Below are 26521 nucleotides of genomic sequence, written 5' to 3'. Positions count from 1 at the left end.
TTATGGTAGGGTACAGGAACCATTGTGTACAAAGGCTGTAGTAAATCTAGTCAAGAAGAAAAGAAAAGCTTACAAAAGGTTCAGAGAACTTGGTAATGTTAGAGATCTCGAAGATTAAGGCTAACAGGAAGGAGTTTAAGAAGGAAATTAGGAGAGCCAGAAGCGGCCATGAGAAGCCCTTGGTGGGCGGGATTAAGGAAAACCCCAAGTCATTCTACAAGTATGTGAAGAACAAGAGGATAAGACGTGAAAGAATAGGACCTATCAAGTGTGACAGTGGGAAAGTGTGTATGGAACTGGAGGAAACAGCAGAGGTACTTAATGAATACTTCAGTATTCACAATGGAAAAGAACCTTGGTGATTGTAGTTTGCATTACAGAGACTTGGCTGGCACCAGAGCAGGAATAGATTCTCAATATTCCTGGATTTCAGTGCTTTAAAAGGGATAGAGAGGGGGGGAAAGGGGAGGAGGGATGGCATTACTGAGCAGGGATACTATTACAGCTACAGAAAGGGTGGGTAATATAGCAGGATCCTCTTTTGAGTCGGTATGGGTGGAAGTCAGGAACAGGAAGGGAGCAGTTACTCTACTGGGGGTATTCTATAAGCCCCCTGGTAGCAGCAGAGATACAGAGGAGCAAATAGGGAGGCAGATTTTGGAAAGGTGCAAAAATAACAGCGTTGTTATCATGGGTGACTTTAATTTCCCTAATATTGATTGGCACCCAATTAGTTCCAAGGGTTTAGACGGGCAGAGTTTGTTAAGTGTGTCCAGGATGGATTCCTGGCACAGTATATGGACAGGCCGACTAGTGGGAATGCCATACTTGATCTAGTACTAAGTAATGAACCGGGTCAAGTCACAGACCTCTCAGTGGGTGAGCATCTGGGGGACAGTGACCACCGCTCCCTGGCCATTAGCATTATCATGGAAAAAGATAGAATCACAGAAGACAGGAAAATTTTTAATTGGGGAAGGGCAAATTATGAGGCTATAAGGCTAGAACTTGAGGGAGTGAATTGGGATGATGTTTTTGCAGGGAAATGTACTATGGACATGTGCTCACTACAGGAAGGATGTGGAAACGATAGAAAGGGTGCAGAGGAGATTTACAAGGATGTTGCCTGGATTGGGGAGCATGTCTTATGAGAATAGGTTGAGTGAACTTGGCCTTTTTTCCTTGGAGCGACGGAGGATGAGACCTGACCTGATAGAGGTGTATAAGATGATGAGAGGCATTGATCATGTGGATAGTCAGAGGCTTTTTCCCAGGACTGAAATTGTTGCCACAAGAGGACACAGGTTTAAGGTGCTGGGGAGTAGGTACAGAGGAGATGTCGGGGTAAGTTTTTTATGCCGAGAATGGTGAGTGCGTGGAATAGGCTGCCGGCAACGGTGGTGGAGGTGGATAAGATAGGGTCTTTTAAGAGACTTTTGGATAGATACATGAAGCTTGGAAAATAGAGGGTATGGGTAAGCCTGGTAATTTCTAAGGTACGGACTTGTTTGGCACAAGTTTCTGGGCCGAAGGGCCTGTATTGTGCTGTAGGTTTAATATGTTTCTGTGTTTCTATGAAAATCGAATTGGTTGAGCCTTAGTAAGACAATATATATGTATATATACAAAACTACTGTTGCTTTGTAACTTGTGTTTCAGAAGAATTTCTAAACTTAGTTCACGTGTTCTCTGGTGGGTTCAATTGATGTAAATTATTGTAAGTTGAAATACTTTTTTCTGTATCTGCTCCCCTGATAAATCTATTGACACTGGAACCCAACCTCAGAAAAGGTCCTTCAGCTCACCGTGATGCACTGAATTAATTAAACTAATCATCTAAACTCCTAAGAAAATGAATCCTTTCTGCCAACATTTTACCCCCATTCTCTACACATTTATGTGCCAATAATCGTGTTGTTCAAACATATCTGTCATATCTGTCTCCTCTCCCGCTCCACCCAGCGCATTCCAGGCAGCCAGCACTCTGTGTTAAGAAATCTGCATCTCTCATCTCCTTTGAACTCACCATCTATGCAAGCGCTCTGGACTTTGATGCTTTGATGTTGTGGAGAGAGATGCTGTCTGTCTACTCTATCTATGTCTCTCATGATCTGAATAACCACGATCCGATCTCCCCTCAACCTCCACTGCTCCAGAGAAAACAACCCAGGTTTGTCTAACCTCTTGTTATAGCCTTTAACTCCTGTCCCATGATCTCTTAAATCTGTCTCCGCCAGCTGCCTGCCCCACCATCCACATTCATCTCCTGTAAGCCGAGCTCAGTCCTGTGCTAGCCAGACTCCTTGCAACATTCACTTTTGTTCCCACAGTGTTCGCTCACTACCCCATTTCCTCACTTACTCTTGTTCTCACAGTTTCCATTCTCTGCCTTGTTTCCTCACTAACTGTTGTTCTCTCCATGCCAATTCTCTGCTCCATTTCCTCACTCACTCTTTTTATTCCCAGTTTTCATTATTTGTCCTGTTTTCCTCATGCTGTGTGTTTGCATTTCCTGCCCCATTTCCTCATACACTCTTCTTCTGTCCGTCTCTGTTTCCTTTCACTCTTGCCACACCCAGTGTCCATTCTCTGCTGTTTCCTCACACTCTGTTTCCCACAGTGTCCATTCTCTGCCCCGTCTCCTCACTCACTGTTTCCCACAGTTTCTATTCCTTGTCCCATTCCTCACTCACTGTTCTTCCCTCAGTGTCCATTGTCTGCCCCGATTCCTCACTCACTGTTTCCTACAGTTTCTATTCCTTGTCCCATTCCTCACTCACTCCTCTTCCCTCAGTGTCTATTGTCTCTCTCATTTCCTCACTCAGTCTTGTTCCCACAGTGTCCATTCTCTGCCCTATTTCATAGAAATATAGAAAACCTACAGCACAATACAGGCCCTTCGGCCGACAATGCTATGCCGAACATGTACTTACTTTAGAAATTACCTATGTTACCCACAGCCCTCTATTTTTCTAAGCTCTATGTGCCTATCCAGGAGTCTCTTTAAAGACCCTATCGTATCCGCCTCCACCACCGTCGTCGGCAGCCTATTCCACGCACTCACCACTCTCTGCGTGAAAAACTTACCCCTGACATCTCCTCTCTACCTACTCCCAAGCACTTTAAAAATGTGCCCAATCCATTTCAGCCCTGCTAAAAAGCCTCTGACTACCCACACGATCAATGCCTCTCATCATCGTATACACCTCTATCAGGTCACCTCTCATCCTCTGTCACTCTAAGGAGGAAAGGCCAAGTTCACCCAACCTGTTCTCGTAAGGTATGCTCCCCAATCCAGGCAACATCCTTGTAAATCTCCTCTGCACACTTTCTATAGTTCCCACATCCTCTTTGTCGTGAGGTGACCAGAACTGAGCACAGTACTCCAAGTGGAGTCTGACCAGGGTCCTACATAGCTGCAACATTACCTCTCAGCTCTTGAACTCAATCCCACGGTTGATAAAGGCCAGTACACTGTATGCCTTCTTAACCACTGAGTCAACATGCGTAGCAGCTTTGAGTGTCCTATGGACTCGAACCCCAAGATCCCTCTGATACTCCACACTGCCAAGAGTCTTACCATTAATACTATATTCTGCCGTCATATTTGACCGACCAAAATGAACCACTTCACACTTAATCTGGGTTGAACTCCATCTGCCACTTCTCAGCATCCTATCGATGTCCCACTGTAACCTCTGACAACCTTCCACACTATCCACAACACCTCCAACCTTTGTGTCATCAGGAGATTTACTGACCCATCCTTCCACTTCCTCATCCAGGTCATTTATAAAAATCACAAAGAGAAGGGGCCCCAGAACAGATCCCTGAGGCACAGCACTGGTGACCAACCTCCATGCAAAATATGACCCATCTATAACCACTCTTTGCCTTCTGTGGGAAAGCCAGTTCTGGATCCACAAAGCAATGTCCCCTTGGATCCTATGCCTCCTTACTATCTCAATAAGCCTTGCATGGGGTACCTTATCAAATACCTTGCTGCAATCCATATACATTAGATCTACTGCTCTACCTTCATCAACGTGTTTAGTCACATCCTCAAAAAATTCAATCAGGCTCGTAAGGCACAACCGGCCTTTGACAAAGGCATGGTGACTATTCCTAATCATATTATGCCTTTCCAAATGTTCATAAATCCTACCTCTTAGGATCTTTTCCATCAACTTACCAACCACTGAAGTAAGACTCCCTGGTCTATAATTTCCCGGGCTATCTCTACTCCCTTTCTTGAATAAGGGAACAACATCTGTAACCCTCCAAACCTCTGGAACCTTCCCCATACCCATTGATGAAGCAAAGATCATTGCCAGAGGCTCAGCAATCTCCTCCCTCACCTCCCGCAGTAGCCTGGGGTAGATCTCGTCCGGTTCCGAAGACCTATCACTTGATGCTTTCCAAAAGCTCCAGCACATCCTCTTTCTTAATGTCTATATGCTCAAACTTTTCCATCCACTGTAAGTCATCAACTTCCTTCCTAACTCCCTGTGGTCTGTTTTTAGGACCTCCTCCCTTTTCCTACCTCTATCGTTGGTACCAATATGTACCACAACCTCTGGCTGTTCACCCTCCTACTTCAAGATATCGTGGATGCGATCAGAAACATCCCAGACCCTAGCACCTGGGAGGCAAATTACCATCCACTTTTCTTTCCTGTATCCACAGAACCGTCTGTCTGGCCCCCTAACTATAAAGTCCCCTGTTACTGTTGCCTCCTTCCCTTCTGAGCCACAGGGCCAGACTCTGTGCCAGTGGTGTGGCCACTGTTGCTTCCCCCAGGTAGGCCATCCCGCCCCCCAACAGTACTGTAACACGAGTACTTATCATTAAGAGAGACAGCCACAGGGGTACTCTCTCGTATCTGACTCCTGCCCTTCCTCTCCCGACTGTTACCCACTTATCTGTCTCCCGAGGCCCCCGTGTGACCACCTGCCTATAACTCCTCTCTATAACTCCTCACTTTCCCTGACTAGACGAAGGTCATCAAGCTGCATCTCCAGTTCCCTAACCTGGTCCCGAAGGAGCTGCAGCTCGACACACTTGGTGCAGATGTGGCCATCCAGGAGGCTGGGAGTCTCCTGGACTTCCCACATCTGACACCCAGTACAGAACACCAGCCTCACAGACATACTTCCTATCCCTATTCCTCACAGCTAACTTACCTCACCTCGACCCATTATTGCTGAAGCCCGAATGAGCCAAATCCCTACCACTCTGTCTCGGATCACTACGTCGCTGATCACTCTGCCAGGCATTGTCTGCCTTTTATGCCTGAACCTTCCCTGCTATTTAACTCATGATTGGTGCTCCAGTTATAGCCACTGATAAGCAACATACAATGGACTAATTCTCTCGAAGCTCCCTTTTTAAATAACCGCCGCCAACCTGCGAGAAATCCCTCTTGGTGAAGCTCTTTTGATTCCACTGATAGGCCATGTGCTTCCTCACTCGTTCTTCTCCCCACAGGGTCCATTTTCTGTAACCTTTCCTCGCTCACTCGGTTTCCCACAGTGTCTATTCTCTGCCCTATTTCCACTCCCTGACACTTACCAGCTCCTCCTTTGCCCTTTCTGATATTTCGTCTTCTTTACCTTAGTTTGTCTGTCTTTCTTTCTTTCTTAGGTGAAAAGCCATACAGCTGTCACTTGTGTAACAAAAGCTTCATTTCTTCAGGAGAGCTGAATAAACACACCCGATCACATACAGGTAAGAATCTGTTCCCTGTGATTGCTAGGAGCCATTTTATGAATCCTCATTCAGCAGAACCGGTCAACTTATAGAACATAGTTATCTTTGGAATAAGGTACAGACGACGATTCAGACAAGGCCCTTAATGAGGACCAAATGACCCGAAAAATTGACTGTACTCCTCCATAGAATCTGCCTGGTCTACTGGGTTCCTCTAGCATTTTGCCTGTGTTGCTTGGATTTCCAGTACCTCCACATATTCTTAGTTATCTTGTAGTTTTTCTGTTGGTTTGTTATGATGTGGATTAGCACCATCAGACACCCATGCATGGACTCGGCACAGACATTTACATCAGAGTTTAAAAGTTCAGAGTAATTTTATTGTCACCAATGAAACACCCTGGTTTCCTCAGCTTCTTAAGTCTAGGGAAGACAATCTCCAGCCACACCAAACTTCTGAGATTGAGGTGAGGTCCCACCCCAAACCCCCGTTTGTTTGATGCTGTGTAATAAGTGTAATTACACTCCCTGTATAATTAGACCATCAGACAAAGGAGCAGAAATCAGCCGTTCAACCCATCGAGTCTGCTCCGCCATTTTATCATGAGCTGATCCATTCTCCCATTTAGTCCCACTCCCCCGCCTTCTCACCATAACCTTTGATGCCCTGGCTACTCAGATACCTATCAATCTCTGCCTTAAATACACCCAATGACTTGGCCTCCACTGCTGCCCGTGGCAACAAATTCCATAGATTCACCACCCTCTGGCTAAAAAAATTTCTTCGCATTTCTGTTCTGAATGGGCGCCCTTCAATCCTTAAGTCATGTCCTCTCGTACTAGACTCCCCCATCATAGGAAACAACTTTGCCACATCCACTCTGTCCATGCCTTTTAACATTTGAAATGTTTCTATGCGGTCCCCCCTCATTCTTCTAAACTCCAAGGAATACAGTCCAAGAGCGGACAAACGTTCCTCATATGTTAACCCTCTCATTCCCGGAATCATTCTAGTGAATCATCTCTGAACCCTCTCCAACGTCAGCACATCCTTTCTTAAATAAGGAGCCCAGAATTGCACACAATACTCCAAGTGAGGTCTTACCAGTGCCTTGTAGAGCCTCAACATCACATCCCTGCTCCTATACTAACTATTCCTCTAGAAATGAATGCCAACATAGCACTCGCCTTCTTCACCACTGACTCAACCTGGAGGTTAACCTTAGGAGTATACTGCATGAGGACTCCCAAGTCCCGTTGCATCTCAGAACTTTGAATTTTCTCCCCATTTAAATAATAGTCTGCCCGTTTATTTCTTCTACCAAAGTGCATAACCATACACTTCCCAACATTGTATTTCATTTGCCACTTCTTTGCCCATTCTTCCAATCTATCCAAGTCTCTCTGCAGACTTTCTGTTTCCTCAGCAGTACAGGCCCCTCCACCTATCTTTGTATCATTGGCAAACTTAGCCACAAAGCCACTTATTCTATAATTCAAATCGTTGATGTACAAGGTAAAAAGTAGCGGCCCCAACATGGACCCCTGTGGAACACCACTGATAACCGGCAGCCAACCAGAATGGGATCCCTTTATTCCCACTCTCTGTTTCCTGCCAATCAGCCAACGCTCTATCCTTAACCCACTTGGAGAAAAAAGACACGTACATTCGAATGCTGTTCATAGACTTCAGTTCAGCATTCACCACAATCATTCCCCAGAAACTGATTGGAAAGCTGAGCCTACTGGGCCTGAACACCTCCCTCTGCAACTGGATCCTAGACTTCCTGACTGGGAGACCTCAGTCAGTCCGGATTGGAAGCAGCATCTCCAACACCATCACACTGAGCACGGGGGCCCCGCAGGGCTGTGTGCTCAGTCCACTGCTGTTCACTCTGCTGACCCACGACTGTGCTGCAATACACAGCTCGAACCACATCATCAAGTTCGCCGATGACACGACCGTGGTGGGTCTCATCAGCAAGAAGGATGAGTCAGCATACAGAGAGGAGGTGCAGTGGCTAACAGACTGGTGCAGAGCCAACAACCTGTCTCTGAATGTAAACAAAATAAAAGAGATGGTTGTTGACTTCAGGAGGACACGGAGCGACCATTCTCCGCTGAACATCGACGACTCCTCCGAAGAGATCGTTAAGAGCACCAAATTTCTTGGTGTTCACCTGGTACCAGCTCCATAGCAAAGAAAGCGCAGCAGCGTCTCTACTTTCTGTGAAGGCTGAGAAAAGTCCATCTCCCATCCCCCATCCTCACTACATTCTAGAGAGGTTGTATTGAGAGCATCCTGAGCAGCTGCATCACAGCCTGGTTCAGAAATTGCACCATCTCGGATTGCAAGACCCTGTAGCGGCTAGTGAGGTCAGCTGAGAAGATCACTGGGGTCTCTCTTCCTGCCATCACAGACATTTACACTACACACTGCATCCGCAAAGCAAACAGCATTATGAAGGACTCCACGCACCCCTCATATAAACTCTTCTCCCTTCTGCCATCTGGAAAAAGGCACCAAAGCATTTGGGCTCTCACGACCAGACTATGTAACAGTTTCTTCCTCCAAGCCATCAGACTCCTCAATACCCAGAGCCTGGCTTGACAACAACCTACTATACCCTTTACTGGGCCTACTGTCTTGTTTATTATTTATTGTAGTGCCTGCACTTTATGCAGTCCTGGATAGGTCTGTAGTGTAGTTTTTGTGTTTTTTCTTAGGTAGTTCAATGTAGTTTTTGTATTGTTTCATGTAGCAGTTCCTGGAAAACGTTGTCTCATTTTTACTGTGTTCTGTGCCAGCAGTTATGGTTGAAATGACAATAAAAAGTGACTTGACTTGACGTATGTAACTTTCCCGTAATTCCATGGGCTCTTATCTTGTTTAGCAGCTTCATGTGCGGCACCTTGTCAAAGGCCTTCTGAAAACACAAGATCCACTGCATCTCCATTGTCTAGCCTACTTGTAATTTCCTCAAAAAAATTACAATGGATTTGTCAGGCAGGATTTTCCTTTAAGGAAACCATGCTGAGTTCTGCCTATCTTGTCATATGCCTACAGGTACTCCGTAACCTCATCCATGACAATCGACTCCAACAACTTCCCAACCACCGATGTCAAGCTAACAGGTCTTTAACTTCCGTTTTGCTTCCTTGCCCCCTTCTTAAGTAGCGGAGTGACATTTACAATCTTCCTGTCCTCCAGAACCATGGCAGAATCTATTGACTTTTGAAAGGTCATTGCTAATGCCTCCACAATCTCCACAGCTACTTCCTTCAGAACACAAGGGTGCATTCCATCTGGTCTGGGAGATTTATCTACCCTTAGACTATTCAGCTTCCTGAGTACTTTCTCTGTCGTAACTGTGACTGTGCACACTTCTCTTCCCTGACACCCTTGAGTGTCTGGTATAATGCTGATGTCTTCCTCAGTGAAGACTGATGCAAAATACTTGTTCAGTTCCTCTGCCATCTCCTTATCTCCCATTACAATTTCTCCAGCACCATTTTCTATCAGTCCTATATCTACTCTCACCTGTCTTTTACTCTTTATATACTTGAAAAAGCTTTTAATATCCTCTTTGATATTATTTGCTAGCTTCCTTTCAGAGTTCATCTTTTCCCTCTTAGTTTCCTTTTGTAAGCTTTTAAAAACTTCCCAGTCATCTGTCTTCCCACTAATTTTTACTTCCTTGTATGCCCTCTCCTTTGCTTTAACTTTGGCTTTGACTTCTCTTGTCAGCCATGGTTGCATCCTTTTCCCTTCCGAAAATTTCTTCTTTTTTGGGAAAGAACTGTCTTGCAACTTCCTTACTTCTTGCATAAACTCCAGCCACTGCTGCTCTGCCATCCTTTCCGCTAGTGTTCCTTTCCAGTCAACTTTGGCCACTGTAATTTCCTTTACTCCACTGAAATACCAACACATTGGATTTCGGCTTCTCTTTCTCAAATTTCACAGTGAACTCAATCATGTTATGATCACTGTCTCCTAAGGGTTCCTTCACCTCATTCTCTCTAATCACCTCTGGTTCGTTACACAATACCCAATCCAGTACAGCCGATCCCCTAGTGGGCTCAACAACAAGCTGTTTTAAAAAGCCATCTCGTAGACATTCTACAAATTCTCTCTCTTGAGATCCAGTGCCGGCCTGATTTTCCCAATCCACTCCATGTTAAAATCCCCCACAATTATCATAACACTACCCTTCTGACAAGCCTTTTCTATTTCCTATTGTAATTTGTAGTCCACATCACTGCAGCTGTTTGGAGGCCTGTATATAACTGCCATCAGGGTCCTTTTACCCCTGCGATTTCTTAGCTCAACCCATAAAGATCCTGTACCTTTCGATCCTATATCACCTCTTTCTAATGATTTAATATCATTTTTTACCAATAAAGTCACGCCTCCCCCTCTGCATACCTTCCTATCCTTCTGATACACCCTGTATCCTTGGACGTTCAGCTCCCAGAGACATGCATCCTTTAGCCACGTCTCAGTGATGGCTACAATATCATACCTGCCAATCTGTAGCTGTACGACAAGATCATCCACCTTATTCCTTAAGCTGCGTGCATTTAAGTATAACACCTTAAGACCAGTATTTGGTACTTTTCGCTTTGATTTCACCGCAACTTTGTTGCACTGCAGCTCATCCCACTGCCTGCAAATTTGCCCTATCACCTGCCTGTCTTTTCTGACATCTTTACTGCTCACTATCTTCGATTTATTTCTGTGTCCCCCCCCTCCTCCGCTATATCATTCTGGTTCCCATCCCCCTGCCAAATGAGTTTAAACCCTCCCGAACAGCTCTATTAAACCTTCCCGCCAGGATATTGGTCCCCTTCAGGTGTAACCCATCCTTTTTGAACAGGTCATACTTCCCCCAGAAGAGATCCCAATGATCCAAGAATCTGAAGCCCTTCCCCCTGCACCAGTCTCTCGGCCACACATTCATCTGCCTGATCCTACTATTCTTGCCTTCACTAGCACGTGACACAGGGCGCAATCCTGAGATTACTACCCTGGAGGTCCTGCTTCTCAGCTTCCTTCCTAACTCCTGGAAATCTCTCTTCAGGACCTCCTCCCTTTTCCTATCTATGTCATTGGTACCAACATATACCAAGACAGCTGGCTGCTCGTCCTCTCCCTTCAGAATATTCTGGACCCGATCCGAGACATCCCGTACCCTGGCACCTGGGAGGCAACACACCATGCGGGTGTATCTATCAGGCTCACAGAACCTCCTGTCTGTTCCCCTGACTATGGAATCCCCTATGACTACCGCATTCCTCTTCTCCCTCCTTCCCTCCTGCACAACAGCGCCTAATTCGCTGCCTTGTTGCAAATTAGTGCCTCGAAATAACAGACAGTATCCTGCGTACAGTTAAAAGATTTGTCTTTATAATTCTTAATTTGACTAAAGGGTTAGTAAAGAAAAGAACAAAGAAAAAGGCCCATTTTGATGAAATAGTCTAATGTGCACAAATTGGAGCTCAGTGATTCCCCAATCGATCTCACCCTGGGCTTTGTCGAATCACACTCACGCTCCGGGTCGAATCCTACAACCTCTTCTCTCTGGCGTCTTCCCTGTCCATCTCCTTTCGAACCAAAAAAAAATACTAGCCCAACCTTAGTGCCCCTCACCAGAGAAACCTCCCCTTCAATTCGATCATCCTAATTGGATGGCACACATTTCTCCTCATCTCTCATCTTCAACAATAACCCAAATATAAGCTGAAAACAAGCAGCTCTCGCAGAACTGCCAAAATGAAATACAGAACAACACAAAATGAAATATGCACAGCATAATGGTAAAAATATGAACCAAGGCATTGCACTCTCCCCGCCCCCACCAAAATAGTCATGTCCTCATGACCTTGAAATCATTTGTCACCTCATCTTAACATCACCATTTTCAAAGGAATTTTGTGACGTCAGCACCTCCAATCCATTTGTAAATGGTAGTGACATATCTCACTGGGAGAGAGCCGTAGCACTCTGTTCCCCCAGTGCTACATAGGCCAGCGTATCTGGAGGTCACCTAATTCTTTGAGACCCCTTAACCCATGATCTACTTCTTCAGTTTCAGACACTCCATGGGATACTTCTGGTCTATATGGCAAGGCTTCCCCCCGTCTTTCACTCGTGCCCTCTTGCAACTCGGATCCCTCTGCTACTTGGCTGAGCTCCACTTCATCCCTTTCATGGTCCAGCTGAAACCCTGCCTGTCCACAGATAGTCCTCCCGATTTCAGCTGCCAGCGTAAGTAGGGTTAGGAATCTCTTCCTCACTTAATGGGGTGTTAGCAAAAAGCAGCATATACCACACCCCCATTTCCTCACCCTCTGAGTCTGTGCCCCATTCAGGGGCGGGGCCAGTCTGATCTTTCCTGCTGCTGGTCCTTCAGTCTCTCCACATTGCTGCAGACTCCTCTTACTAGGTGTAGGGTCCAAGTCAGGCTCTGGGTCAACGTGTACTTCTTGTCCCAGAGGCAGAAGGTGGTTCCAATGGATAATCTTGACAGATCCATTCCCATCCTGTGGTTTCACCTGGAAAACTGGTATATTTGACATTTGACTCTCCACTACATAAGGCGTAGCCGTCCAGCAGTCAGCCAACTTATGCTTCCCAGATTCTTTATGAGGATGGTCTCCAGATATGAGTTGGGAGAAGCTAACCTTTTGATCATGCCTCCTCTTGTTTCCTTGATTCTGCTTGGCAGCTGCGACCTCAGCCTTTTTCAGCTCCCTTCTGATATCAAACACATATTTCAGATAAATCTTCGATGGTAGATCTTCCTCATCAGTCCCAAAACAGAGGTCAATGGGCAACCTCGCCTTGTGTCCAAATATCAGATAATATGGCAAGTACCCCGTAGCTTCATTCTGTGTACAATTGTAGCAGTGGATCAAATGTCCAATATGTTGACTCCACTTGTTCTTTTTGCTGATCTCCAAGGTCCCGAGCATGTCTAGCAAGGTCCGATTGAACTTCTCAGGCTGGGGATCACCCTGTGGATGATAAGGCATCGTCCTCAACTTCTCGACTCCAAGCATGCTCAGTAACTGATGGATGAGCCTACTCTCGAAATCCCATCCCTGATCACTCTGTATCTGCCTGGGGAGGCTGTAATACATGAAATACTTCTCCCAGAACACTTTGGCCACCGTGGACTCCCTCTGATCCTTGGTAGGGAAAGCTTCCACATATCTGATGGTGTGATCCATAATGACCAAGACATTCACCATGTTGCTGGCATCTGGCTCTATTGACAGGAAATCCATACACACAGAGTCAAGTGACCCTGCACTCTGCAAGTGGGACAACGGAGCGGCCCTCGTAGGCAGCATCTTCCTCCGTATGCATCGAATGCACTACTTGCAGTACACTTTGACCTCCAGCTTCATTCGGGGCAATCTCTGAGTAATGCATAGGTCTCGTCAACCCCCAAATGTCCAGAATCATCATGAAGTGACTTCAACACAATCCTCCAATACCTCTCAGGCAGAACCAGCTGGGAACGCCGAGGCTGGTCCGGAGGTGACATGATCCGGTATAGGATCTGGTTCCTCAACTCCAATCTGGGCCATTCTCTCAGTATGGAGGCACTGCAGCGTGTTTCGTCCTCGCCACTTGGGCCATGTCTCCTTTTTGACCACTGACCAAATGGTACCAGTGCCCAGGTCATCTCGCTGAGCAGCTGCCACATCCCCAGGACTCAATTCCGGCAACTGGTTTGTCTTCAGAGCAGTCAGGTTGCAGTAAGCTCGTGGAATGGCGTCGTCAGAAACTCCCAATTGATTGCTGCTCGATCTTAGCCTTGCCTTTCCTCTGCCTTCACTGTGATGGAAAACTTGCACATGGCTTTCACTCCCGGGGCAGGAACGCTCTCGCACTCAGCATCAATGTTCCTACTTCAGGCTGAAATCATAGGCAGATAACGCCGCCAACCACCAGTGGCCTGTGGTATCCAATTTCGCTGAGGTCAGGATATAAGTGAGGGGATTGCTGTCCGTCCTCATCTCAAACTTGGCACCATAGAGATAGTCACTTAACTTATCCAACACAGCCCACTTCAGTGCCAGGAACTCCAACTTGTGCGTGGGATAGTTTTTCTCAGAGGGTGACAGACTCCGGCTGACAATTACAATAGGTCTCAACCTTGTGCCCTGATCCTGATACAGAACACCCCTTGAACCCTCTCTGCTGGCATCCATATGCAGTACATTTGGCGATCGGGGGTTTGCAAAAGCCAGCACAGGAACTTGTGTCAGCAGCTCCTTCAGCAACTGAAAGGCCTCTTCACATTTCAGATCCCATCTTGCTCCAAAGGCTCCGAAGGGCTAAAATAATCTTTACCCTCCTCTCCTTTTGTCCCCTTCCCTTCCTTCCCCAAGGGAGGGTAACTGCACAGAAGCTGATTTAACAGTGACTCACTTTCACGTAGTCCTTCACGAACCTATGATAGTACTCACAGAACCCAAGGACTGAGCACAAAGCGCTCAGAGTCTGGGGCCTTGGCCGTGTGGTCACCACCTCCATCTTAGATGGATCCGTTGCTACTCCATTTGTGAGATTGTGTGCCCAACATAGTTGACAGGCATCTTGCAGAACTGGGACTTGTCGTGGGAAAGTTTTAACCCTTCAGCTTTCAGGAGGCCCAGCACCTTTAGTAGCCTCGCTTCATGTTCCTCCAAGGTAGAGCCGAACGCTATGAGGCCATCCAGGTACACCAATACCTCAAGCAAGTTAATATCCTGCATTTTCTCCATCACACACTGGAAAGTTGCAGTGGCTCCTGATATGCCCTGGGCATCCTTTCAAACTGGAAGAATCCCAGTGGACATATAAATGCTGTCTTCTCTTTGTCAGCCTCACTCATGGGAATGTGGTAATACCCTCTTCTCAAGTCCTTCTTATGAGACAGTCGAAGACCCCAAGCGATCAGGTCCTGGGACTGGCTGCCTTTCGCGATTTGGTCCATTTTATCTGATCCAGCTCAGCCATCTGAATGGCCCCTCTACGCCTTAGCAATTTAGCTACCTCTCTAACAGAAAAATGTAGGCAGAAATGTATATATACAATATACATTAATGATTTAGATGAAGGGATTCAAAGTAACATTAGCAAATTTGCAGATGACACAAAGCTGGGTGACAGTGTGAAATGTGAGAAGGATGTTATGAGAATACAGGGTGACTTGGACAGGTTGGGTGAGTGGGCATTTGCAATTTAATGTGGATAAATGTGAGGTTATCCACTTTGGTGGCAAGAACAGGAAGGCAGATTACTATCTGAATGGTGTCAAGTTAGGAAAAGGGGAAGTACAACGAGATCTGGGTGTCCTTATTCATCAGTCACTGAAAGTAAGCATACAGGGACAGCAGGCAGTGAAGAAAGCTAATGGCATATTGGCCTTCATAACAAGGGGAATTGAATATAAGAGCAAAGAGGTCCTTCTGCAGTTGTACAGGGCCCTGGTGAGACCCCACCTGGAGTACTGCGTGCAGTTTTGCTCTCCAAATTTGAGGAAGGACATTCTTGCTACAGAGGGAGTGCAGCGTAGGTTCACTGGGTTAATTCCAGGGATAGCGGGAATGTCATATGTTGAAAGATTGGAGCAATTGGGCTTGTATACACTGGAATTTAGAAGGATGAGAGGGGATCTGATTGAAACATATAAGATTATTAAGGGATTGGACACGCAAGAGGCAGGAAACATGTTCCCGATGTTGGAGGAGTCCAGAACCAGAGGCCACAGTTTAAGAATAAGGGGTAGACTATTTAGAACGGAGTTGAGGAAAAACTTTTTCATACAGGGGGTTGTGGATCTGTGGAATTCTCTGCCTAAGAAGGCAGTGCAGGCCAATTCTCTGGATTCTTTCAAGAAAGAGTTAGATAGAGCTCTTAAAGGTAGTGGAGTCAAGGGATATGGGGAGAAGGCAGGAACAGGGTACTGATTGTGGATGATCAGCCATGATCACAGTGAATGGCGGTGCTGACTCGAAGGGCCAAACCATAGAAACTACAGCACAGAAACAGGCCCTTTGGCCCTTCTTGGCTGTGCCGAACCATTTTCTGCCTAGTCCCACTGACCTGCACACGGACCATATCCCTCCATACACCTCCCATCCATGTATCGGTCCAATTTATTCTTAAATGTTAAAAAAGAACCCGCATTTACCACCTCATCTGGCAGCTCATTCCATACTCCAACCACTCCCTGCGTAAAGAAGCCCCCTCTAATGTTCCCTTTAAACTTTTCCCCCCTCACCCTTAACCAATGTCCTCTGGTTTTTTCCTCCCCTTGCCTCAGTGGAAAAAGCCTGCTTGCATTCACTCTATCTATACCCATCATAATTTTATATACCTCTATCAAATCTCCCCTCATTCTTCTACGCTCCAGGGAATAAAGTCCTAACCTATTCAACCTTTCTCTGTAACTGAGATTCTCAAGTCCCGGCAACATCCTTGTAAACCTTCTCTGCACTCTTTCAACCTTATTTATATCCTTCCTGTAATTTGGTGACCGAAGCTGAACACAATACTCCGGATTCGACCTCACCAATGCCTTATACAACCTCATCATAACATTCCAGCTCTTATACTCAATACTTCGATTAATAAAGGCCAATGTACCAAAAGCTCTCTTTACGACCCTATCTACCTGTGACAACACTTTTAGGGAATTTTGTATCTGTATTCCCAGATCCCTCTGTTCCACTGCACTCCTCAGTGCCTTACCATTAACCCTGTATGTTCTACATTGGTTTGTCCTTCCAATGTGCAATACCTCACACTTGTCAGTATTAAACTCCATCTGCCATTTTTCAGCCCATTTTTCCAGCTAGTCCAAGTCCCTCTGCAGGCTCTGAAAACCTTCCTCACTGTCTACTACACCTCCAATCTTTGTATCATCAGCAAACTTGCTGATCCAATTTACCACATTATCATCCAGATCATTGATATAGATGACAAATAACAATGGACCCAGCACTGATCCCTGTGGCACACCACTAGTCACAGGCCTCCACTCAGAGAAGCAATTCTCTACCACCACTCTCTGGCTTCTTCCATCGAGCCAATGTCTAATCCAATTTACCACCTCTCCATGTATACCTAGCGACTGAATTTTCCTAACTAACCTCCCATGCGGGACCTTGTCAAAGGCCTTACTGAAGTCCATGTAGACAATATCCACTGCCTTCCCTTCATCCACTTTCCTGGTAACCTCCTCGAAAAACTACAACAGATTGGTCAAACATGACCTACCACGCACAAAGCCATGTTGACTCTCCCTAATAAGCCCCTGTCTATCCAAATGCTTGTAGATTCTGTCTCAGTACTCCCTCCAATAATTTACCTACTACTGACGTTAAACTCACCAGCCTATAATTTCCCGGATTACTTTTCGATCCTTTTTTAAACAACGGACCAACATGAGCCACTCTCCAATCCTCCGGCACTTCACCCGTAGACAGCGACATTTTAAATATTTCTGCCAGGGCCCCTGCAATTTCAACATTAGTCTCCTTCAAGGTCCGAGGGAACACTCTGTCAGGTCCCGGGGATTTATCCACTTTAATTTTCCTCAAGACAGCAAGCACCTCCTCCTTTTCAATCTGTACAGTTTCCATGGTCTCACTACTTGATTCTCTCAATTCCACAGATTTCATGCCAGCTTCCTTCGTAAATACAGACGCAAAAAACCTATTTAAGATCTCCCCCATTTCCTTTGGTTCCGCACAAAGCCGACCACTCTGATCTTCAAGAGGACCAATTTTATCCCTTACAATCCTTTTGCTCTTAATATACTTGGCCAACTCCAACAAATGGCCAACTCCTGCACCTATTGTCTATTCTCTATTGAAAGTTTCTCCCCCTTCTCCTGAAACATGTTCTGAAACTCCGTCATAAGTGCCATTGGGCTTCCCATATAACCATATAACAATTACAGCACGGAAACAGGCCATCTCTGCCCTTCTAGTGCATGCTGAACTCTTACTCTCACCTAGTCCCACCAACCTGCACTCAGCCCATAACCCTTCATTCCTTTCCTGTCCATGTTTCTATCCAATTTAACTTTAAGTGACAACATTGAACTTGCCTCAACCACTTTTGCTGGAAGCTCATTCCACACAGCTACCACTCTTTGAGTAAAGAAGTTCCCCCTCATGTTACCCCTAAACTTTTGCCCTTTAACTCTCAACTCATGTCCTCTTGTTTGAATCTCCCCCACTCTCAATGGAAAAAGCCTATCCACGTCAACTCTATCTATCCCCCTCATAGTTTTAAATATCTGTATCAAGTCCCCCCTCAACCTTCTACGCTCCAAAGAATAAAGACCTAACTTGTTCAACCTTTCTGTGTAATTTAGGAGATGAAACCCAGGCAACGGTCTAGTAAATCTCCTCTGTACTCTCTCAATTTTATTGACATCTTTCCTGTAATACAATGACCAGAACTGTACACAATACTCCAAATTTGGCCTCACCAATTCCTTACACAATTTCAACATTACATTCCAACTCCTATACCCAATGCTCTGATTTATAAAGGCCAGCATACCAAAAGCTTTCTTCACCACCCTATCCACATGAGATTCCACCTTCAGGGACTATGCATCATTATTCCTAGATCCCTCTGTTCTACTGCATTCTTCAATGCCCTACTATTTACCATGTATGTCCTATTTTGAATAGTCCTACCAAAATGTAGCACCTCACACTTATCAGCATTAAACTCCATCTGCCATCTTTCAGCCCACTCTTCTAAGTGGTCTGAATCTCTCTGCAAGCTTTGTCAACCTACTTCATTATCCACAACTCCACCTATCTTAGTATCATCTGCATACTTACTAATCCAATTTACCACCCCATCATCCAGATCATTAATATATATGACAAACAACATTGGACCCAGTACAGATCCCTGAGGCACACCACTAGACACCGTCCTCCAATCTGACACAAATTATCCACCACTACTGTCTGGCGTCTCCCATCCAGCCACTGCTGAATCCATTTTACTACTTCGATATTAATGCCTAACGATTGAACCTTTCTAACTAACCTTCCGTGTGGAATCTTGTCAAAGGCCTTACTGAAGTCCATATAGACAACATTCACCGCTTTACCCTCATCAACATTCTTTGTAACCTCATCAAAAAATTCCATAAGATTTGTCATGCATGACCTTCCACTCACAAATCCATGTTGACTGTTCCTAATCAGACCCTGTCTATCCAGATAATTATATATAGCACCTCCAAGAATACTTTCCATCAATTTACCCACCACTGACGTCAAACTCACAGGCCGATAATTGCTAGGTTTACTCTTAGAACCCTTTTTTAGCAATGGAACAACATGAGCAATACGCCAATCCTCCGGCACCATCCCTGTTTCTAATGACATTTGAAATATTTCTGTCAGAGCCCCTGCTATTTCTACACTAACTTCCCTCGAGGTCCTAGGGAATATCCTGTCAGGACCCGGAGACTTATCCATTTTTATATTCCTTAAAAGTGCCAGTACTTCCTCTTCTTTAATCATCATACTTTCCATAACTACCCTTCTTGTTTCCTTTCATACTTTCCATAACTACCCTTCTTGTTTCCTTTCCCGTCGTACCAAACACCTTTTCCTAATGCTTATGTGTAGGCCGCAGAAGTGACAAGGGAGTTCTGTGCCTTTATGGCTCTCACTATGTCAGCAGTCCGGCCTCTCAAACTCTCAACCAATCGCTGTCTTTTTATGTCATCAGTGCATTGTCATTCATCTAACATCTGAGAGGTCTGCTCCACCCAAGTCTCATGCTCCTCTTTCCCCTTGGGTGTGGGCTTCACCCCAGAGAACATTTGATAGCTAGGACCCTCTGCCTGGGCACAGGGCCATTCATTTGCCAGGCAGGTAAGGGCTGATACCAGCTCAGAAGTCTCGCTCTTCACTGGGGAATTCATTAGACATTCCAAATCAGACCAGTCCTTCCCCTCGCTCTGCACAAACGAGAGCAACCTTTGTTTGAAGTCTCTGTCCCCAACTACGGGAGGCTCAGCTTGTCATTCGGCCCGCTCTCCTACACACTCCTCCTCCTGGAAAGTATGGACAACCCATAGCCCCAGCTTTCCCAGGGCCCCAGTAGTACCAAGCAGTTTCACCACCATTACATCAGCACTCGTCTGAACTAAAACAAAGTCTTTACCCAGCGCTTTATTAAACCTCTGCTCCACAACCGTAACTGTCCCTATGGCTTTAACAGTACTTTAAGTTTGAATTAACAATTCATCAGGGATACGAATGTCTACCCCACTCACTATACACACACTCTTTACCAGTAAGCCCATGGATTCGCACCACCACTCAACCCCTGCAGCAACCATAACCACGTATCATAATCACGTTACCGGACAATAGTTTAGCACAGTCGCCGGCACTGGATGAGATGTACCCCAGGCTACTGTGGGAGGTGAGGGAGGAGATTGCTGAGACTCTGGCGATGATCTTTGCGTCATCATTGGGGACAGGAGAGGTTCCGGAGGATTGGAGGGTTGCAGATGTTGTTCCCTTATTCAAGAAAGGGAGTAGAGATAGCCCAGGAAATTATAGACCAGTGAGTCTTACTTCAGTGGTTGGTAAGTTGATAGAAAGGATCCTGAGAGGCAGGATTTATGAACATTTGGAGAGATATATTATGATTAGGAATAGTCAGCATGGCTTTGTCAAAGGCAGGTCATGCCTTTCGAGCCTGATTGAATTTTTTGAGGATGTGACTAAACACATTGATGAAGGAAGAGCAGTAGATGTAGTGTATATGGATTTCAGCAAAGCATTTGACATGGTATCCTATGCAAGGCTTATTGAGAAAGTAAGGAGGCATGGGATCCAAGGGACCTTGCTTTGTGGATCCAGAATTGGCTTGCCCACAGAAGGCAAAGAGTGATTGTAGACGGGTCATATTGTACATGGAGGTCAGTGACCAGTGGTGTGCCTCAGGGATCTGTTCTGGGACCCTTACTCTTTGTGATTTTTATAAATTATCTGGTGAGGAATGGGTCAGTAAGTTTGCTGATGACACAAAGGTTGGGGCTGATGCAGGACATTGATAGGATGCAAAACTGGGCTGAGAAGTAGCAGTGGAGCTCAACCCAGATAAGTGTGAAGTGGTTTATTTTGGTAGGTCAAATATAATGGCAGAATATAGTATAAATGGTAAGACTCTTGGCAGTGTGGAGGATCAGAGGGATCTTGGGGTCTGAGTCCACAGGACGCTCAAAGCAGCTGCGCAGGTTGACTTTGTGGTTAAGAAGGCATACAGTGTATTGGCCTTCATCAATCGTGGAATTGAATTTAGGAGCCGAGAGGTAATGTTGCAGGTATATAGGACCCCAGTCAGACCCTAGTTGGAGTACTGTGCTCAGTTCTGGTCGCCTCACTACAGGAAGGATGTGGAAACCATAGAAAAACCAACCTTATTGTCCCTCACCAAGAAAAGCGTCCCACTAATTGGATGGCACACATTCAACATCATCCCTTATCTTCAACAATTACCCAAACAGGTTGAAAGCAGAACAAGATGTTTATCAGGCCATTACACAAATTACATATATGTCATCATATACTACCTTGAGATTCATTTTCTTATGGGCATTCATGGTAGAATAGAGAAATCATAAGACCTTGAAGCAGAAATAAGAATGGCAAACAGAGTCATAGAGAAATACTTAACAGAAATAGACCCTTTGGCCCATCTAGTCATTTAAACTGCCTGCTCCCAAGACTTGCACCAGGACCATAGCCATTCATATCACTACTATCTGTCGACCTATCCAAACTTCTCTTAAACTTCTAGTAAATAAAATTGAAGATCTCAGAGCTAGGGTGCTGTATCAGAGGGACATTAGGACCATGTGTGTCCTCTGTTTCAGGGAATCCTGGTTAACTTCTTCCATACTGGACGCATCAATTCAAGTTAGGACTGTCAAGGCTCTCATAAGAAGAGGTGGGGTGTATGCCTCATGATCAACTCCTCTTGGCACACAAAGGCATCAGTGGTGCCCCACTTCTACTCAACAGACTTGGAATATCTCGCAATTAAGTGCCATCCAATATTACCTGCCATGAGAGATCTTGGCAGCGGTGTACATTTCATCTTGGGCCAATGTCGAACAGGCTCTAGATGATCAACGTACATGAAACAGCACACCCATATGCCTTCACCATCATTTTGGGGGATTTTAACCAGTCCAGCCTGAAGAAGCCACTAAATAATTGCCACCAACAAATCGCTTGTAGTACAGAGGAAACAACACACCAGACCACTGTTACACTACCATCAAGAATACCTACCGTGCTATTCCACGCCCTCAGTTTGGAAAGTCTGATCAGCTGGTTGTACTAATATTCCCTGAGTATAGGCAGAGGCTAAAGACTGCAGCACCAGTAGTGAGGACCAAGAAGGTATGGACAAGGGAAGCACAGGAGCACCTACAGGACTGCTTGGACTGAGCTGTATTCAGGGATTCATCTTCAAGCCTGGATGAGCATCCCATAGTTGTCACTGACATCATTAAATGTAGATGAGTGTGTGCCTATGAAAACTTGCTATATGTTCCCAATTAAAAGCCATGGATGAACCAGGAGCTAAGTTGTCTGTGGAGGGCTAGATCTGTGGCATTTAAGTCTGGTGACCTAGGTCTGCACAGGGCAACGGGGTATGATTTGCGGAGGACTATTTCAAGAGTGAAGAAACTCAGAATCAGGTTTATTATCACCAGCAAGTGACGTAAATTTCTTAACTTAGCAGCAGCAGTTCGATGCAATACATAATCTAGCAGAGAGAGAAAAAATAATAAAATAAAACATAATAGTAAATAAACAAGTAAATCAATTATGTATATTGAATAGATTTTAAAAATGTGCGAAAACAGAAATACTATATGTTAAAAAAAAATTGTGGTAGTGTCCAAAACTTCAATGTCCATTTTGGAATGGGATGGCAGAGGGGAAGAAGCTGTTCTTGAATCGTTGTGAGTGTGCCTTCAGGCTTCTGTATCTCCTACCTGGTGGTAACAGTGAGAAAAGTGCATGCCCTGGGTACTGGAGGTCCTTAATAATGGATGCTGCCTTTCTGCATGAAACGCAAGAGATCCAGTTGAGGGCAGCGTTGATGGTGGAGGAAGGGAAGTCCCCTTCTTTGAAAAAGGAGGACATCTCCTTCATTCTGGGGCAAAAAGCCTCATCCTGAGAGCAGATGTGGCGGAGGCGGAGAAATTGAGAGAAGGGTATGGCATTTTTACAAGTAACAGGGTGGGAAGAGTTTTAGTCCAGGAAGCTCTGAGAGTCTGTGGGCTAATAATAGACATCAATAGATAAACTATCTCCAGAGATGGAGACAGAGAGATCGAGAAAGGAGAGGGAGGTGCCAGAAATGGACCAGGTAATTTTGAGGGTAGGATGGAAGTTGGAGGTAAAGTTGATAAAGTCAACGAACTGCGGGAAGCAGCACCAATGCAGACATCGATGTAGTGTAGGAAAAGTGAGGGACAGACACCAATGTAGGCTTGGAACATAGACTATTCCACGTAGCCAAAAAAAAAGCAGGCATAGCTGGGACCTATGTGAGTGCCCGTGGCTACACCTCTTGTTTGAAGGAAGTGGGAGGAGCCAAACAAGAACTTATTAAGAGTGAGGACATTCCACTAGATGGAGGAGAGTGGTGGTGGGGAGGAACTGGTTACTTCTGGTGTCCAGAAAGAAGTGGAGAGCTTTGAGGTTTTTCTGGTGGGGGATGGAGGTGTATAGAGATTGGGCATTCATAGTGAAAATAAGATCATGGTGGCCAGGGAACTTAATTCCCATGGTAGAGGATTCTAGGACAAGAGGACATGACTTCAGGATTGAAGGACGTCCATTTAGAACAGAGATGCAAAGAAATTAGTTTAGTCAGAGCATGGTAAATCTGTGGAATTTGTTGCCAGGAGCGGCTGTGGAGGTCACGTCATTGGGTGTATTTGAGGGAGAGATAGATAGGTTCTTGGTTAGCCAGGGCATCAAAGGATATGGGGAGAAGGCAGGGGAGTGGGGATGACTGGAAGAATTGGATCAGCCCTTGATTGAACGGTGAAGCAGACTCAATGGGCCAAATGGCCTACTTCTGCTCTTGTATCTTATGGTCGTAAATCATTGAAAGGATCCAAAGTGTGTGAAGTGTCATGGCTGTAGATAGGAAGGGACTGAATGGAAGATGGGATGTTATGCTGAAGTTGTATAAGATAAGGCCATTAGACATAGGAGCAGAATTAGGCCATCTGGCCCATCGAGTTTGCTCCACCATTCAAGCATGGCCGATACTTTTTTTTCTATCTCCTCCTCAACCCCATTTCCCGGCCTTCTCCGCGTAACCTTTGATGCCATGTTCACTCAAAAACCTGTCAATCTCTACCTTAATGACCTGACCTCCACAGCTGCATGTGGCAACAAATTTCACAAATTCACCACCCTTTGACTACAGAAATTTCTCCGCATCTCTGTTTTGAGAGGGTGCCCCTCTATCCTGAGGCTGTGCACAAGATGTGGGTGAGACCTAATTTGAAGTATTGTGTGCAGTTGTGGTCACCTACCTACAGGAAAAATGTAAACAAGATTAAAAGAGTGCCTAGAAAATTTACAAGGATGCTGCCGCACTTGGAGGACCTAAGTTATAAGGAAGGATTGAATAGATTAGGACTGTATTCTTTGGAATGTCGAAGTTTGAGCGGAGATTTGACAGAGGAATACAAAATTATGAGGGGTATAGACAGGGTAAATGCAAGCAAGCAAGCTTTTTCCACTGAGGTTGGGTGGAACTACGACCAGAGGTTATGTCTTAGGGTAAAAGGTGAGAAGTTTAAGGGAAACACAAGGAGAAACTTCTTCACTCTGGGATTGTAAGAGTGTGGAGTGAGTTGCTAGTGGCCATTACTGAAACTTGGCTGGAGGAAGGGCAGGATTGGCTGATGCAGGTACCGGAGTTTGGGTGTTTTAAAAGGAATAAGATGGGAGGTAGAAAAGGGTGGCGGGAGTAGCATTACTGGTCAGGGGTAGTATCACGGCTATAGAAAGGGATGACACTGCAGAGGGAGTGACCACTGAGTCGGTGTGGGTGGAAGTCAGAAATAGGAAGGGATCAATCACTATGCTGGAAGTAGTCTATAGGCCCCTGAATAGCCCTTGGGACACCGAGGAGCAGATAAGCTGGCAGATTTTAGAATGGTGCAGGAAATACAGGGTTGTAGTTATGGGTGATTTCAACTTCCCTCATGTTGACTGGCCCTGCCTGACTGCAAGGGGGATAGATGGGGCTAAATTTGTCAGGTGTGTTCAAGAAGGATTCCTGACACAATATGTGGACCGGCTGACGAGAGGAGAGGCCATACTGGATCTAGTTCTGGGTAATGAACCTGGTCAGGTGGCAGACATTTTGGTGAGAGTGACCACAACTCCCTTAGCTTCAGCATAGCTATGGAAAATGATAAAAACAGACAAAATGGGAAAGTGCTTAACTGGGGAAGTGCTAACTGAAGGGATGAGACAGGAGCTAGCGAGAGTAAATTGGAAACAGATGGTCAAGGGTGAAAGCACAGAAGTAATGTGGAAGAAGTTTAGGGACCACTTGTACTGGGTTCAGGATAGGTTTGTTCCACTGAGACAAGGAAAAAATGGTAGGAAAAGGGAACCGTGGCTGACGAAACACGTGAGGCAACTTATCAAGAGGAAGAAGGAAGCACATGTTAGATATAAGAAGCAGGAAGCAGGAGGGGCTCATGAGAATTATAGGGTAGCCAGGAAGGAGCTTAAGAAAGGACTTAGGAGAGCTCGAAGGGGGCATGAGAAGGCCTTGGCATCTGGAATTAAGGAGAACCCCAAGGCGTTCTATGCATATGTGAAGAACAGAAGGATGACAAGAATGATGGTGGGGCCACTAAAGGATAAAGAAAGCAACACATACCTGGAGGCGGAGGAGGTTGGGGAGGTCCTAAATGAATACTTTGCTTCAGTATTCACAAGTGAAAAGGATTTTGATCATGGTGAGGTCGAAATAGAATAGGCCTGTGTGCTGGACATGTGGAGATTAAGGAAGAAGTGTTGGATCTTCTTAAAAACATCAAGATTGATAAGGCCCCAGGGCCGGACATGATATATCCCAGGTTGCTATGGGAAGTGAGAGAAGAGATCGCTGCAGCAGTAGCTATGATCTTTGAATCCTCTTTGGCTGCAGGGGAGGTGCCGGAGGATTGGAGAATGGCAAATGTAGTTCCCTTGTTTATAAAAGGTAATAGGGAGAATCCTGGGAATTATAGACCGGTGAGACTTACATCGGTAGTATGCAAACTATTGGAAAGGATTCTTAAGGATAGGATCTACGAGCATTTGGAGAAGTACAGTCTACTCAAGGATAGTCAACATGGCTTTGTGAAGAGAAAGTCGTGCCTCACAAACCTAATTGAGTTTTTTTGAAGAGGTAACAAAAGAAATTGATGAGGATAGGGTGGTAGATGTGGTCTACATGGATTTTAGCAAGGCATTTGACAAGGTCCCCCACGAGAGACTCATCCAGAAAGTCATGAGGCATGGGATCAGTGGAACCTTGGCTGTTTGGATAAAAAATTGGCTTACAGGAAGAAAGCAGAGAGTAGTAGTGGAAGGGAAGTATTCTGCCTGGAGGTTGGTGACGAGTGGAGTGTCACAAGGATCTGTCCTGAGACCCCTGCTCTTTATGATTTTTATAAGAGACCTGGATGAAGAGGCAGAAGGATGGATGAGTAAG

General features: G+C 45.4%; 1 protein-coding gene across 5 annotated transcripts in view; it reads left to right on the top strand.

The window, feature by feature from the left end:
* The window catches only part of mynn (myoneurin), a 467776-nt gene that overhangs the window by 434725 nt on the left and 6530 nt on the right, over positions 1 to 26521 (top strand). For 4 of the 5 annotated variants that reach the window (XM_063045227.1, XM_063045224.1, XM_063045222.1 and 1 more), the window contains one exon: positions 5644 to 5727. The exons of the other annotated variant lie outside the window; for it this stretch is intronic. In XM_063045227.1, coding sequence (XP_062901297.1) covers positions 5644 to 5727 — 84 coding nt within the window. The remainder of the gene's footprint in view (positions 1 to 5643; positions 5728 to 26521) is intronic. 5 annotated transcript variants of the gene reach the window in all.

The sequence above is a fragment of the Mobula hypostoma genome, chromosome 4, assembly GCF_963921235.1.
Source record: "Mobula hypostoma chromosome 4, sMobHyp1.1, whole genome shotgun sequence".
Lineage (NCBI taxonomy): Eukaryota > Metazoa > Chordata > Chondrichthyes > Myliobatiformes > Myliobatidae > Mobula > Mobula hypostoma.
Note: the sequence above shows the minus strand (reverse complement) of the source record. Positions and strands in the feature narration are given on the sequence as shown.